Source organism: Kryptolebias marmoratus, linkage group LG10, assembly GCF_001649575.2.
Source record: "Kryptolebias marmoratus isolate JLee-2015 linkage group LG10, ASM164957v2, whole genome shotgun sequence".
Classification (NCBI taxonomy): Eukaryota; Metazoa; Chordata; class Actinopteri; order Cyprinodontiformes; family Rivulidae; genus Kryptolebias; species Kryptolebias marmoratus.
In genome coordinates, this window is record NC_051439.1 from 18,047,768 (window position 1) to 18,064,119 (window position 16,352).

General features: G+C 41.9%; 1 protein-coding gene and 1 long non-coding RNA gene across 3 annotated transcripts; one reads left to right on the forward strand and one right to left on the reverse strand.

The window, feature by feature from the left end:
• Window positions 1-925: 925 nt before the first annotated feature.
• Window positions 926-6,614, reverse strand: fosl2 (FOS like 2, AP-1 transcription factor subunit). Its single transcript, XM_017431763.3, has 4 exons — window positions 5,949-6,614; window positions 3,485-3,739; window positions 3,285-3,392; window positions 926-1,714 (listed from the first exon to the last, which is right to left on the reverse strand). The coding sequence occupies exons 1-4, from the start codon at window positions 6,075-6,077 to the stop codon at window positions 1,160-1,162; spliced, it is 1,047 nt and encodes a 348-aa protein (XP_017287252.1). The 5' UTR covers window positions 6,078-6,614; the 3' UTR covers window positions 926-1,159.
• Window positions 6,615-6,789: 175 nt separating this feature from the next.
• On the forward strand, window positions 6,790-14,869 carry LOC112451130. Of its 2 annotated transcripts, XR_005233610.1 has the most exons (4): window positions 6,790-8,201; window positions 8,339-8,951; window positions 10,260-10,431; window positions 12,737-14,869. It is a non-coding gene; the product is annotated as an uncharacterized LOC112451130 (long non-coding RNA). The 2 variants fall into 2 exon arrangements; XR_003039883.2 differs by having other exon boundaries at window positions 6,790-8,951.
• The last annotated feature ends 1,483 nt before the right edge of the window (window positions 14,870-16,352 follow it).

Consider the following 16,352-nt stretch of genomic DNA (forward strand, 5'->3'; position numbering starts at 1 on the left):
TGTTCAGAAAACAACAAAAAGAAAAAGTTTATTTAGAGAACAAAGCGGAGGAGGGTTCTGTTCAAACTTTTTGAAATGTCTGAGCAAGAAAGACGAAGCTCTCAGAGAGACGCAATGAGGCAATGAAATTTAAAAAGTACCACCTCTGCACCAGCCAGCAGTCCTGCAACACTCTTCACAACAGGTTTCTACTAAACACATGAGAGATAATCCCTGACATCAATGTAAATCACATACACTTTGTCAAAAACAAGCCGTAGAGTTCAGGTACAGAATCACTTAGGAAAAGCACACAATACTACCGTAAATTCAAGCCACAATGGCAAAAATAGAAAGTATTGAGGAGCTAGTCATCGATTAAAAGTTGGCTCAAATTCTTAGCAACACCGAGGAGTCCTCAGGTCACCCTGCGAATGATCACGCTGCTTTTCTACAGGCAGATTCAAAGGAGACAACAACAAAATTCAATCAGCACAGGCCATAAATACACTTAAAGAGATGGAGATAACACCAGAAAAGTGTACACACTCTGTCCTGAATCGAGTTATCAAAGTCTAAAAAGGAAAAAACCGAAGCGAGGAAGTCTTTGTTCATTGTCTCAACTTAGAATTTCCAGAAGAACACCGACCTTGCTTAGTGATTTATTGATTGGCAGAGTGCAAGAGTCAGTCGGCCACATGGCTTTTTTATTTAGATGTTTTCAAAAAAAAAAAAAAAAAAACACTCTTCTTTTGTTGGCTTACAGGCTGATTAAGCATGATTTTGCTTTTGCAAAAAAAAAATTACATATATATCTATATACATATAGATATATAGCTGTATATATATATATAAAAAGATGTTGTTCTCTGGTTGTAGTCACATCAACACAGGCGTCTTTCTTCAGAAATGTCCGTAAACAAGTCAACACTCTGGAGTTGAAATGGCGAAGAGATGATGCCTTTCAGGGTTGCTGCACACACGTCGATGAGGAGAAAATTTCACGCTTGAATTGAAGAAACGCGGCGTAGCCCTTGCGGGTCCCCCCCTTGCTTCGCCCAAAGGGGGAACGGCTAACATGGTCAGCTTGGTCTGGACTTTTTAAATGTGCTTTAAAGACACTGAAGGGCTGGAGGGGGGGCAGTGTTCAACCACAGTGTTCGTTTCACCCCCCCCAAACTCAGAGCGCCAGGAGTGTGGGCGAGTTGAGGGAGTCGGAAGATTGGTCGCCGCTGCTGCTGCTCCGCCGATGAGCCTTGGAGCAGGACTCGGAGGAGGGTGACGGGCTCTCGGGCTCCATCATGTTCGGGTAGGTGAATATGAGGCTGGGAGCGTTTGGAGTGGCTGCTGGGGTGGACGCCACCACCACCGGCGTGTTCAGGCTGTCTCCGTCCGGGCAGTACATCCCGCCACCGACGCCGCCGCCACCTCCCAGGCAGATGGGCTTGATGACGGAGCGCTGAGGTTTGCCCACCTTGTCCTCCATGTCCTCGGGTTCCTGCTTCACCACCACCTGGGGCATCGGGGGCCGTAGGGTGACGTTGGGGCGCATGGTGAGCGGCAGTGGGGTGCACTGCTGCTGCTGGTGTCCCGACGACTGGTGGCGCTCCTCCATGGGCAGCTTGCACACGGGATTGTGGGCGACCAGCATGAACTCCAGCTTGTCTTTCTCTTTCTGAAGGTTCTCGATCTCCTTCTGCAGGTCTGCCTTTTCCTCCTCCAGCTTCTCTGTTTCCTGTCAGAACAAACAAAAAACAGACGCTTATTAGCTTGTGTGTGGAATAACAAGAATGTTAAAAAAATATATATATATATATATATATATATATATATATAAAATGAAAAATTCAGTAGCTACAGAAATAAAAAAATGATATAAGTAAAGAAAGAAACTATGGAGGAGAAAATGATAAAAAATGTAAAAATTAAAAAAAGAAAGACAAATTTTAAAACACTTAAAAGCAGTTGAGTTATTTTTTGAATAGACAATTACGTGTTTAACAATGTTCTTTTTTTTCTACATGTATTTATTATTTTAGATAAATATCTCAATTTAAATTTAACCTACACATAGGCCTGGTTTAATATTTATTTAATTTTATATCTTATTTCTTACTAATTACCATTTTAGTATAGTATTATTTTTGATGCTTTTGCATTTCTTTTTAAATTTTTTCCCACCCGATCAGGTTAAACTCACAGTTGACACATAAAGTGTCTTTTGGCAGCGATTATATAAAGTTGGCAGAAAATTGATGGAATAACATTTTGTTTGCTTTTAACTGGAAGATTTGATGACAAAATTAACCCAAACATAAGAAAAGCGTTTTTTTTCATCCATGAAAACATGCAACAGATTGTCTCTGTGGTTCCCCAGAGATCCAAAAGATGGCAGTGTTTCTTTGCTTCTGTTTCTTGTTAAATTTGTCATAAAAAAGACCAGTAACATGTAATCTCAAGCCCGTCTGCTTGAATTTGAACGTTTCCTTATGACTGTATGCTGTTTGTCTCTCAGACGTATGAGATCTAGGAAGCGCCATCAAAGATTCAAATCTACAATAAAGACAGAATAAAACAAAGGTTTGTCATGTAGACAGAGATAAAGCTGATGTGCTGTCTGAGAACTTTGACTCAAGGGTAAAGGTATAAGGAAGTTGTTTGCAAAGAGCAAAGAGGCGTGACGTAGGAGTCTTAAATGAGATTGGTAACCAAAAAAAAAAGGAAATACTGCAGCAGAATTTCACTGGAAAGCTCAATGTTTGGGTTTTTGATAAAATTAGGTGTGAGGAAGGAAGATATTTTTAGAAATACTTGCTCTGGTGGGACACTATTTGTCTCCACAAGCGACTGGCCCTTTTTACAAAATGTCCTGCATTCATGAAGACAGCTGCCTACAGCAAATTTCATTGCAGGGGTTTTTTTATGGTCTGACAAGCTCAACCTCACTGTAATTCCACTAATTAGTCCATTTAGCTGTCGTTACTGTCTGCGAGCCATGAACCGTGAGACAGCCCAACCTCTGTCTGCAGCTGCCTGAAACAAAAAGCTTTTCAGCGCCTGTCATCTCGTCACTCAGATCTCGCACTTAAAAGTCAAACCAGTCCAGTCAGGCAGGAAAATGCAGGAGTGGATTTCAGTTTTTCATCAGAAACCTGGGCTTCTGACACACTTCTGAACAAAAGTGACTTTTTTCTCCTTCTTCTGCTCAAATTGTTTTTTTAATTTTCAGCAAAAAAAAAAAAATGATGCAGAAAGAAAGCGGAAAGCCACACGAAACGCTTCAGGCTTTTTTTTTTTAAACTCACCCCTTGCAGCATCTCTGTGAGCTCTCGGCGGCGGTTGCGACATTTGGCTGCAGCTAACTTGTTCCTCTCGCGCCTCACCCTCCGTTTCTCCTCTTCTTCTGGGGTGAGCTGTCGGCGGGAGAAGAAAGCAAATAAAGCGCATTGTTTGCCAGTGGATGTGAGGCAGAGTGCCACTAACAAGCCCTCCAGGGTTTGCTCACCTGCTCGTCCCTCTTGCGCCTGCCTCTGGCGTCCCCGATGGAGCGGATGACCCCGGGTCGAGCCAGTGTGTTGTGCGTCAGCAGCCCCGGCCCGTTGGTCAGGTGATGGCCGTACGGATGCGAGCGGGTGTAGGGGTTGGACATGGAGGTGATAACGGTTGGCTGCACCATCCACTGCAGGTCTTGGCTGGTTGTGATTGCATTGATTGTGGGGATGAAGGCACTGTTGGAGCCAGGCATGTCAACCCTATACTTCTGCACACAGAGGGGAGAAGAAAAGGGTGATGAAAGGTGATGGAAGGGAAACGCTTCAGAAGACGTGACTGGTGGGCAGCTGCATGTGGATGAACCATGATGTGCAACTTAATCCTGTAAGCATCTTAGTTTCCCTGTCCCTCACAGCACAAATGCAGTGTCGCCTCCATAAACACCCACAATGATAAAAAAAAATCACACATTTTTCACATTTAAAGCTTTATAGTGGTGATTCAATCTACGTAGACTGTAACCCCTGGAGTGGAACAGTGACACATGCTGTGAATCATGTGGGAAAGCCCAAGGTGTCCAGTTCATCTCGTTTTACAACAAGAAGCACAGGACGGACTGAATCTTTGCCCGTCTGCACTGGAAACATGTCAGTTTGAATACAGATTTTAAGATTTTTATGGGAAAAAAAAATCTCTTTTTATAGAAATTTTAGCAACCGATTAGATTTATATCAGAAATGCTCACAAATGATGTGAAACAGAACTGATCTACTCTAATAAACAGTAGCTTTTTTAAATAAAAAAAAAAACAGAAACAGATGCAGACGGAGTTATGTGAGAATCACTGACTAAACAATGACCTCTCTCAGTAATCTGGATCACTCACACATTTCTGAGCAGAGAACTGATGTCAGATCAGTGTTGCATCATGTTTCTGGTGTCCACATAAGGAGCTGCTGTCCGCCTGCCTGTGTACGTAAATTACGCACGTCCCCGTTATTCCCGACTTTCCGTCGGATATCCCGGCAGTCTATTGGAACTTTGTTTATCTGGTGAGTCATTGTGTATGGGATTTGTTCAGCACATGTGAATCTCGCTCAGTTCCAGTAAGGAGGAGGGGGAGAAGAGCCCCCAAAGAAAGAAAGACACATAACTCAGAAAACAAGCCTCGACCAACTTTACGCAGAGGAGCATAAAAATTCCTTAGAGTCATTACATGAATACTTAGAGCATGATGAAATATCTTACTGGTCCAATAAAGTGGTGTTTCAGTCACAGGAGGTCATGTTCCGATGCGCCGCAATGGAAAGCAGTGAGTGATTGCAAAAAGAAACCGAAGCAGCTAGAGATAAGGGCCAAAAGTCGTTTACAGTAACGCAGCGTGAGCCTGACGCCGCTTTTCCACAGAAGCGCACTGAGATAGGGGTGTGTGGAAACAGCCCGTCTGTTCCCGGATTTAGATCCTATATTATGGGATATACAGGCGCGCTGTCATCATCACATTACATTGGTGGAGTTGATGTGAACATTAAGGATGTATGACCCCTGATGTAGGGGAGGTTTTGGTAACAAACAGTCCCCCTTTTAACTGGCATTTCCTCGGTGAGGAAGTGTTTGTTTTTGATCGCCCTGTTCTCGTTCTGAGTGCGCTTCCCGCTGGAGGAAATGTGCCATGTGCGGCCCGAGAGCCGTCCGATTAAATTAGGCCACCCTTTTTATTAGTGACCTAATATTTCCAACAGATATGAGGATATATGCCCAGCCTTCGTCGTATATATATAAAAATAAAACTGCTGGCGAAGAAGAATCCGACAGCTGCCGACTGTGTTTACATGCAGGCAGCAGGCTGGGTACAAGCCTGTTGCATTCAGAACAAGCTTCACCTCCTGCTTGTTTCCAGCCACACGGCTCAGGGTCTGTAAAGCTCAGCATGGGGGCTGGATTTACCTCGGAGATGCAATCATATGCGTAAAAACGAGCCTGGTCTGCGCGGCGAGCGCAAAGGGCTGCAGATTTATGGAGGAAAAGGAACGACTGGAGCATCTGAATGTCACATCTGGAAATCAGAGGCTCATGTCGATGTGCCGCTTTTTAACACCCCCCTCCCCCCATGTACAGAACTGCAAACAAATTATAGAAATGCGCCCATAAAGAATATATATTTTGCGTGTTTGCGTAAAATTCTTTTTTTTTTCTTCCCCACCACATTTTCTGTGCATTGGACACATTTCCCATCAATTTAAAAACACATACGCCGTGAGACAAAATTCAGATGACAACAGTGTGAACTAGGTGTGCATTATGCAGAAATAAAAGCCTCGCATCTGTTGAGTCGCCGGCGGTGTTTGGGTCTGGAGTTGTTTTTTTCAGGAGAACGAACGAACTGAAGCCCAGAACTCTGCCTGATGAAACAAACAGCAGTTCTTGGTGGCCGTGCGCATGAAAAGAGCAGACATCTTAAACTCGTCGTGTCTTACCTGGTAGCTGGAGGCAGAGATCGGACTTCCGATCGTGCTGCTGCCGCTCGTGAAGGACTCTGGCTGAGCCGGAGAGGTGCTGCTGCCGCGGGACGAGGTGTCGTAGTTCCCGGAGTAGTCCTGGTACATGATCCGGGACAGAGGAAGATTTCAGTGGACTGTTTGAGCTCTGGGGCCTCTCTCTCTCTCTCTCTCTCTCTCTCTCTCTCTCTCTCCCTCTCCCTCTTAAATTCCTCACAGTAAAAAGGCACCAACAGGAAAAATCCTCTGATCTGAGTCCTTAATTGAGATATCCAAGGACGAGCTGGCAAAGTGCAAAAATAGAGCCTCTAAGAACTCACCTAAAACATGATATTGCGAGTTTGTTTTTCTTGTTGCTTTAACCCTAAAGTCTTTCTTTTGTGCTTTAATTATTTAGGATCCGCAGGTAAACTACAGCAAAGATCCTGTCAGGTGCGCCAACTTGAACTTGAAATCAGCAGAGAAGCTGTAGTTCGAGTGACTCACGCGCGTTTAGGTCGCTTTAAAACCTCCGGCTTGTTTTTAAAACCTGCTGAATATTTTCCGCCGCCTTTTCCCTACAACTCTCTACTCTGAACTCTCTGCCGCTCACGGAACACTTCGAACTTTTTTTTTCTTTCTTTCTTTCTTTTTTTTTTTCTTTCCCCTTTTTACCCCCACTTCCTAAAGATGACTCACTTCAATGGCACTATGAAGAAGCGCGACGGCTTTTCAACACCAACGAAACAGCCCACGTCACGCCTGGGCGTTGCAACTCGGCGCGGGGAGGGGTTCGCTTCTGGATAAGGCAGCGAGCCGGAGAGATCCGCCGCGTCCGCCTTCCTCGCGCCGGAGACGCGGTCAAAACCCTCCGATTTCCAGTTAAAGCCGAGCAGCTCTCCGCGGGAGCTTGTTTTCCTTTTTTTCAAGCAAAAGGGACGTCACTGTTCGAACTGGAGTTCACCTTTTTTGTCTCACTTTCTTCGGCCCATTGACGCATGTTTCCTAAAATGGGCAGTTGCGTCAGAGAGCGCGTGTGGGTTTCCTTGGTAAAAAGGAAGCGTCAGACTCTGGAGGGATTCCCTCCCCTCTCCGAGCTGCGCTCCGGACTCGGAGCTCTCAGAGCAGGTCCAGTTTGCGGCGGAAAACTAATAAACCAAAAAAAAAACAAAAACAAACAACAACAACACTGACGTTCAAATTAATCTCAATCTGTGGATCCCGACAGCGCGCGTGCCTGCAGAGAGCTCAACATCCACCAGCTCCCACCAGCTCCCACGTGCGCCCTGAATGCTCGGACACACAGTGTTTGGGCACAATCAAGTTTTTTTTTTTTTTTTTTTTTTTTTTTTTTTTTTATGTGCGTAATTTGGAGAGTTGGCACCGATGGGAGGTCTGCGCACCGGGCTCAGTGATCGGGTCATCAACGGAGCTCCTTCAGGAGGAATCTCTGTGAGATGTGGGCTAATTGTAATTCGGACGCAGCTCATATATTAAAAACAAAAAACAAAAACAAGGGCACTGCGCCCAGAAAGTGACACGCTATGTGATAGAAAATGTCCTATTAAGTGTAATCCAATCCGCTACGGTTCCTCTTTTAATCTGGATCCCTGCAACTGGCTGAGCTGAGCTCCTGAAGCTGTTCTCTGCGCCTGGGTTGCCAGAAGGAGTCATTCCTGTGAAATGGAAGTTTCATTTAAAAAAAAAAAAGAGTTGGGGGAAGTTGTGTCTGCATGGGGAAAATGATCTGCGGAGGGTTTCTGAGGTGACCACTTGCTGAGGAGCTGTTTGCTCAAACCGTGAACACATCAGTCAGACAGGCAGCCTCCTGCGCTGAATGTCAACTTTTCCAGAGTTAAAGGTACTCATTGCAAAGCATGAAGTCAAACAGAAAAAAGTTAGCCTGAACTATATCAACTGGTGCAGTTCCAACGAGTTCACTCCAGCAGGTTTCCAGATATATCCATATGCAGCTCTGAAATGCGGGTCCACGCTCAATGTAAACAAAACACAAAACCCATGAAGAGAGTGGCCTACATTAGGCTACCTGCGCAGCTAAATAAAAATGGTGGAATTGGATAAAATTAGAGTCTTGGAGAAGACATTTAGGTGAAACTATGAGAGCGAATCTGCTGCTAAACCTGAAAGAAAACCATAAAGTCAGAGCTCAGCTTTCAGACACATGCAGTGAGTTTACCATTTCACCAACTTTCACCCACTTCAGCTGTTTCTGTGGGTAAACAAACACACGTGGTAGGTGGCTTCTGGTGACAAGTTTTGCTTCCAATTTTAATTTAAGCATATTTACCATGAATACTGAGCAGATTTTGTTTGTTGTTCGCTCGCTCTTCGTCACTTTGCAATAAATACTTTTATTTGTGTCATTTCAGCTGCATTAACATCTGACACGGGTCTGAACTCCCTCAGAGAACCGACGAGACGCGACTTTTATTGGGTTCCAGAACCAGAAATCACCCAGATGTTCAACAAATCTGATATTAATTTATGATTAATGTTCTCAATCAGCCAGAGGCGCAGCTTTTTGAACGGAACGGCGTTGCTAAGCGACACAGTTTCAGCTTAATTGCTTTGGGAAAATCTAATCAGACATAGTTCAATTAGCGCCATAATGTGACTTGAGCTGCAGCCTTCAGCGTCAGTTTGTGTAAAACAGAATTTACACTCGAAACATGTTCCAATAATAGTTCACTTCTCACCTTTTCAGCCGGAGAAAGGAAGCAGCGCTAAGAAACAACAGAAAGAGACTTAAGAGGAGGAAACGCTGCAGGGCGGAAGCGGCAGGTCACGGTCAGGTCAGGTGATTGAAAGAAAAAGGCGCGAGGGTCAGCTGATGCGCAGCTCGTGCGCCACTGACGCGTCCATCACACATCAGAAGGAATCAGATTCAGGAATTATGTTCCACACAGACCGACAAGAGGCTTACCTGGCCGAGGAGACAGGTGTTGGTGACGCAAGACGGCGCGTGCCTAATGCTGCCTTCAGGTACCGCCTGATAAATCCGAGTCACGAAAGGGAAACCAGTTTCTCCTTTCCTTATGTAAAAACCAGCAACAGTAGGTGCTGAGGAAAAATAACAATCAAACAAAAGCACAAGACATCCACCTTCTGTGGCTCTTTAGAGTCGTTTTTTTATTGGTTCAAAAGCTCAGAGTTACGCGGTTTACAGATAGAGATTTTATATAAAGAGCATTAAAAATGTTTCAGAAATGGACATTAGGGCCTAAATGGGACCAAACACGTTCATACAGTCTAATTTCAGTCTGAATAAAAATTTAAAAAGTGCAGCAAAATTAAATGTTAAACCAAAACCTCAACAGACAGGACAGTTAATATGAAAAATCATTATTAATGTAACTGTAAGGTCTTATTTTCTTTTAATCGCTTAATATTATTTTTGGAGGTTTCTTTTCTTCTTCTATTTGTTAAGTTGTGAGAGTCATCATCAGAAACTTGATTTTACTTTAAGCTTATGGAGAAAAAAACAAAAAACAAAACAACTTTTGTTATACCAGAACCACAGTGATTGAGCTCATGTAGCATCGGTTTGTGAGAATGCCAACAGGTGGTTGTCATGGGGAAAAATTAGGGAAAAATTCCTGTGGCGGGTTGTCATGGAAACCAAAAAAAAAGGGAGTGAGGTGTCTGCTCAAAAGCAAATGCACATGAGGGTGTGGGAAAGGATGTATGTCCATCTGCTGCAGATTGTCTCACACCTAATGTCTCACAGACGTTTTAATTGATTGGTCATTTCTGACTGGAAACACCACGGCCTAAAAAGGCTGAAGAAAAGATTCAAAATGTCATGTAAATGATCTGAATTTATCCTGTCTGTTCAGGTCTCATGTAAATCAGATAAAACGATTTATTTCAGGGAGAAAACTGTTCAAAAAAATAAAATTTGGCTACAATAAAAAGGGGAGTTAACGATTTTAGGTGATACCAAACATAAAATACTATTTGGTCCTTATTAATAACAATATAATGTTTACATTTAAATCTTTTATTACAAGTATTTATTCTTTTAGTTTTACTTAAAAACATTTACAACTGACAATTAACACAATAAAGCTCTCAGGTCTTGTTCACGCTATTCAAATACTTTATTGTTTCACATTTTTAATGCTAACACAGATACAAAACAAACACAGTTCACTCATTTTTCCTCTTCTGTTTTATTTTTGTGGAAGCATCCTCTTCAAATGCCATGTTAATTATTTTTTAAAAAGCATAAACTCTGAACTTTTAGTAACACCGATTCAGCAATATGTCTTCTCTTTTTGGATTCTATAGGAAAACACGGCCACGAACATGTCCATGAGATGTGTGCCTTAAATCTATCCCTTTGCTTCTGCCACTTCATCGTCGCTGTTCCAGTTTTTCTCAGAGTACGCCTCGTGTGAACCATCTCACACTCTCATCCAGCGCTGCTGTTTGCCGGAGATTAAATGCAGGCATGACTCAGGTGAGTTTTCTGATGAAGTCAGAGATGCTGAGCAAGTTTCTCACCTGTTTTTTTTGCCAAAACCAGTGAACTGCACTCCTCCTCAGAAGTAGATTTTCAGTCTGTGACTCACTGTATACTGATTATTCAGAGGTAAAACAGCTGTTTTAGCTCAGCTGAATGTCAGCGAGTTCAGAGTTTTTTCTTTTTTTTGTTCTTGCATTCCTTTCTTTTTTTCCCCCCCTTTAGCGTCATCCACCTGTCATGTTGTAATACTTTAACCTGGATAACAGCTCAACACGATCAGCAAGGCTTATCTCTCAGCTCAGGTGCTGCCAGTAGGACACACGCAGACACCAAAGTGCTGACTAAGACTGTGGAGAGTGGGTTAAAGAGCAATCAAAATGACTGACAGGGGCGGTAATATTGAGCTACTGGCCTGTGAACACAGCTAATGTGCTGTTTTATTAACACAACAAAGCAAAGAAACGGCAACATGTGCCTGCATGCTGCAATGGGCTGAGTAAATCCAGCAGTGAGCAACAGGTTTTCTTTTCCCACCCCTTTAACTGTGATGCACAATCAGCAGGAGCAAACACAGACTTTATTGTTTCAGTATGTTGCTCAGGTCGGACTCTTAAATAGAAATCTAATCAGTGGTTTCATCAGGATGCCCACTGTGCAGGAACGAGAAGCTGGATGCCAAACACGCAGAAAGCTCCTGTGATTTAAAGTAACCATCCGTCAGTGATTTCACTTACCGTTGCCTTGGTGACACATTCAAAGCAGTCCACAACAGCAGCAGCAGCAGCAGCAGCAGCAGCAGCGGCAGAGGGATCATTTAAATGTTGTTGACCTCCTGAGAGTGAATAGAAGAATATGGATTCATTGGCTGTTTATCCTCCAGTGAGGCCGGCAAAAAGCCCAACAAATGGATCTTAGCTGCACATAAAGACAGTCACACCAACCTGTTTTAGCACGAATCTCCCAAAATCTGGTAGCTGTTGCAACAGGGCTGTGTCCTGCACACAACCACACACTTATTATCCAAAGTTGTTTGAAAATTCCCTGCTCTATTAGCAATGTGGGAGCATTTTGTGCACGTAAAAGTTGCAAAACAGACATAAAATCTTCACCACAATGAGTTATTCCATTCTGTTATTCCCCTTTTCCAGTCCAGACTTTTCTTTAGTTTCCTAATGACATCCCTCTGAAACATATCTGCATAAATTATTCAGGTTGGCTTTAATGACACACCTCAATCAAAGGCTGATCAGCTTCCTGTAATTTTTATTTTTTTTTGCTTTTGAGCAAAAGTCCAGTTTATTTGTTTTTAAGCTGAGTTAAAATAACCAGAAGGAATAATGATAAAAAAAACACTGCTCCAAATTTTTAAAATGTTAAAGAAAGAATATTAAAACCTTCCTTAATGGTCTCTTTTAGAATAAGAAACACTGGATCAGCCTTTAAGAAAGAAATGAGATTATTTCATGTCTATAATTTTTTGAGCTATATTTTTTTCAAAGCAATCAGGATTCATGTAAATAAATCTAAAAACTTCAAAAATGCTTTGTTTTATTTCCCACTGATTTAACTCTTAAATATTTTATATTTTAGAATTATATTTAGAGCTTAAATAATACATCATGATGAGAACAAATTAATCTTTAATACTTTTTATAAAATTCTTTCTGAGTACTTCCCAGAAATCTCCCACATCACAGTTTAGTCAGTGTGGTCAAAGTCTTGTTTTAGTGCCGTCATCCTTTTCTTTAGAACTTCTTTAAACATGTTTTCTTCACCTCATTATGTTTAGACAAAGGCTAGGAAAAGATGATAAGTTTCTTTTTTAGTCTATGAAAGGGTTATTTTCCAAAGGGGAACCTTTAAAAAAAAAAAGATGTGTGAGAAGCTATTAATGTCACCCTGCCTTGATTCAAGAGGAACATTCTCCCTTTCTAAGGTGGTTACTGAGCCTAATGCAAATGTTTTAGGGGGTATTGATAATGTAAGAGATTCCACTTTTATAAAAACCAGTCAAATCAGTTAAAAGAAAAGGTCAGGAGAGCGGCTCACTTTCCTGTGGGGACGAAAAGTGCCTACACATCTGCTGCTGCTCGACGTGGAACTCTTTTTTTTTAACAGTAAACAAACATATTGTGAACATTTGATTCCTCTTGTCATACATCCACAACTGTCTGCTTTGAGTGACAAAAGAAGAGCAGAGTTGAACACACAGCAGTTGAGAAAAAAAGGCTTTTGTGTGAATTTTTCTGATGTGAAATGTAAAAAAATAAATAAATAAATTATGTTTTCTGTGAAACAGGAAGCAGCATTCTGCAATCTACCACATGGTTCTGCTCGTTCAAGTGGATTACCTGTCCCGAGTTAACAGAACCTTCCAATCAACGCATCCGAGTGACTTCTGACAGTAACTTCAGCAGCGTTTAGGTATCAGTTCCTGATACAATGGAAGGAAGTGCGTCACAGGCACGCTGTACCTCGACACAAAGAGTGGAACGCTGCTCGGGCAGAAAAAACAGCAGAGACAGAGAGAAGGGGAAGTGTTGGCGCATGTGGTGGAAGAAGTGCACAAATAACAGGGTCTGAGAGAGAAGAAAGACATGGGCGAGTGGTCGGGGGACTTTTGAGCTGGTACTGAACGACCAAAACAACCACCTGCAGCTCCCCGACGGTCCTTCCGTGTTTACTGAACTGCTTGGTTTTAGTGGAAGAAAACAAATTTCCACCTTTCTAGAAACCGAGGAAGGAAAATGTTGGTTGCCTGACCAAAAAAAAAAAAAAAAAAAGTCTTATTATGATGTTTTGGTCCTCCTGCTAGTTGTTTTCCTCGTCTCCGGACCCAAAACAGTCAAATCAAATAACATTCTGGAACTGTCTCACACAATGGGCAAGTTTATCTCCGTCTGTCAACAAGGGAGTCAAAGTAATTTATGAGTATGCTAGTCTGAGCGCAGTGCAGACTGGAATGGCTTTTTGGTTGAGCTGACCTGCTGTGTCTGAAGCTTTCAGTCGGAAAAAATTTAAAATGTTTGATTTGCTGTTTTTTTTTTTAACCTTGGAACATCTTTCTTTGTGATGCTGTTTTGTTGTCTGAAAACACTTCCCAGAAATCTCCAGCTGAACACAAACTGTGGGTGGTACAGTGGCCTTGTTTGCTGTGGACTTTCACTCCATGATGACTTACTTTCATTGTTTTTGATCTGTTCTGCTAACTTACTGCCCTTTTCTTCCTAAAGCCTGGAAATATATACATATATACATACGTATATATAAACATTTCCTCTGCGTCTGAACATTTTCCCAAGAAGTGCTACCTGTAAACTGAACTTTACTAATGATGCAGAGCTGCATTGTTTCCTGCTTGTATTTAGGGGAAGATTACTTTTAGCATTTTCTTAGATAAAATCATATTCATTTGCGTAAACAGAAAGAACTTGTGTTCAAGCCTGAAGCTTATCTTTTCTGCAGAATAATCCACATTGTTTTAGCTCCGTCTATTTGGGTTTTCCCTGGAAAATCTGTCAAGGAATCGCATGAAAAGATCTGTGTCTTTAATCTGCTTTCAAATGCACCTTTCTGCTCGCTCTGGGACATAATCATCACATGTGTGCAACCTAAATGAGGAATATGGTTACCTAGAACTGAACTGTAACCATTCTCAACTGGGATTTTATTCTCTTTTGTAATGCAGATCCAAAAGTCCCGTGGCTTCCATGTTAATCATTTTAAGATTTAGGCCCTCATGAGAAAACAAAACTCTAACGATGAAAAGAAGACATCAAGAATAAACTACTATTCAGACAGGTTTCATGTTGCAGGTGTAGAAATAAAACCTAAAAAGCACGTGAGTTTGCACTTCCAGTCTGTAACTGGGTAATCTCATTTAGGTGTCTGTTCAGTAAGCATCTCCTGAACCACGGGATGGATTTTATTAAAAACTCCTGGAAAGTAATCACTGAATGAGCATCTACAAATAATTAACTTTAGGAATCAACCCATTTCAAGATGGCCAACACAGCAAAATTAGCAAACATTGCTATAACATAGTCATTTGTACAGATATTGAGCTACAATTTGATGTGGTAGTAGCAGAGAGTCATCCTCAACACACACCTTGAGTGCGAACAGACACAAGATCCTGGTTGAATACTTTGGCATGCAGGGCAGAAAGCAAGACGTGTTTCTTTAAGAAAAGTTACTATTTATTTGTTATAGGAAACACTCATTAGACTAAACTTCTTTTTAAGAAAAAAAGCTTTACCTAAAGGTTTATTATAATTTTATGCTCATCTTGTTGCAGAGTTATAGCTCCCAAAAGAAGAGATTGAAAAATCAGTGCAGAAACTAGAAAATGTTAAATCAATCCATTTGAAATAACATACAGCAGATTATACTGTACATCTTTGAAAATATGGAATTAAAACACTGAACTTTACGATTGTACTCCATTACTGCTCAGATTAGGCATTAAAGACTGTTCACATAAGATGGTGAAACAACATGTTCTCTACAACAACTTGCTACAAATCTGCTTTTCTGCCTTAACTTTGTGATACATGTTATCTTTTCTGCAAAAGACACAAAGAGTAACAGAAACCTTCCACTTTCATTCCATGGGAATGAAAAAAAAAACAGGGTCTCCAGAAAGCTTTGTCTGGCAGAAAAATAAAAAAATGGGATGAAGCTGAGCTGAAGCTGTCACATCACCATGACTGAATCAGAAGAATATACAGTGAGCTTTAACATCTCCTTAATGAGACAGTTTCAGGTGAAACTCGTTGATTGAACAGAAATGTGTAGGAAGGTGGTAGTTGATCTTCTTCCTGGGGTCCTTTCTCTCCTCCTCTTCCTCCTCCTCCTCCTCCTCCGGTGTGTCCATTCCTTCCAGCTCGATGGAGGCTTAATGTGAGTGTTGAAAAGTGGAAAATTTAATTAGGCTGCCAAAGGGGGTTTGTGTCACTCGGCACAAGCTTCCTCCTTCCTCCACCCCCCCCCTCGTTCTCGACCACCATCACCACTCCCCCAGTCCCCCTCCGCCCCCTCACACCCTTTGCTCTTCTCCATTTGCTGCAACAACCTTCTTGTTTGCACTTCTTTTTGTACTTCCAGCCGCTCCTTCGGGACATGACCCACCAGGCCAAAGAGGCAGATGGAGGTCAACAGTTTAGTGGTGAACAGAGCTCGTGAAGTGGGTGTGAACTGATGTGTGGATACACTGAAGCAGAGTGGCTGCTGCAGGAGGGCCGGCGTGCTGAATGCCATTTAGATCTCACTGCTTCTCGTGACATAATTACTGCCACGCCGCTACAACTTCATGCTTTGATTCAGATTCTTGCTCATATCTGGGCTTGAAGTTTTATTTTTTATTTTTCTGACAACGTTGAACCTTTACATGAAACTGAGCAGACATGACAATGTTGTTTACAACATGTTGCTGCATGACAACCACAAAATGAAGTGTGGTTTTGTAGCTGTTGTTGGCTGAATGGTTGTGTGTTCTGAGTTACTGATTATTAAAAAAAACAAAACAAACAACAACAACAAATATTAGCTCAATATCTGTAAAACTGACTCAATTCGGGCCTTATTTAAACTGACAAAACTAAAGCTGGATGGCTGATGACACATTTGGATTCAAGTTGATCTTTAAAGTTATATCGGCTGATCAGATTTTCACAGCTAAATGATTTATAACCAGGCTGGAAGCTACAGACATCAAAACTGAGGTGACTGACAGCGTATGATGAAACCTGTTGTGACTGACACCTCAGCACTGACGTATTTTAAGACCGATCTCAAATCTGTTTGATAGTGCTGCATCCACATGCATAGGCTTCAGCTGTAAAAGCATAATCATCTTCAGTATGTTTACTATGAAACACTCACAAATTTATAAGAAAACAAAACAAATGTTTGTA

Bases quoted from the DNA above. Each gene is read 5' to 3' on its own strand.
- fosl2 (XM_017431763.3), bottom strand. From the start codon at position 6,077: ATGTACCAGGACTACTCCGGGAACTACGACACCTCGTCCCGCGGCAGC. The intron at 3,740-5,948 runs GTAAGACACGAC...CTCTGTGTGCAG, and splicing joins TCTCTGCCTCCAGCTACCAG to AAGTATAGGGTTGACATGCC. The intron at 1,715-3,284 runs GTGAGTTTAAAA...TTGTTCTGACAG, and splicing joins TCACAGAGATGCTGCAAGGG to GAAACAGAGAAGCTGGAGGA.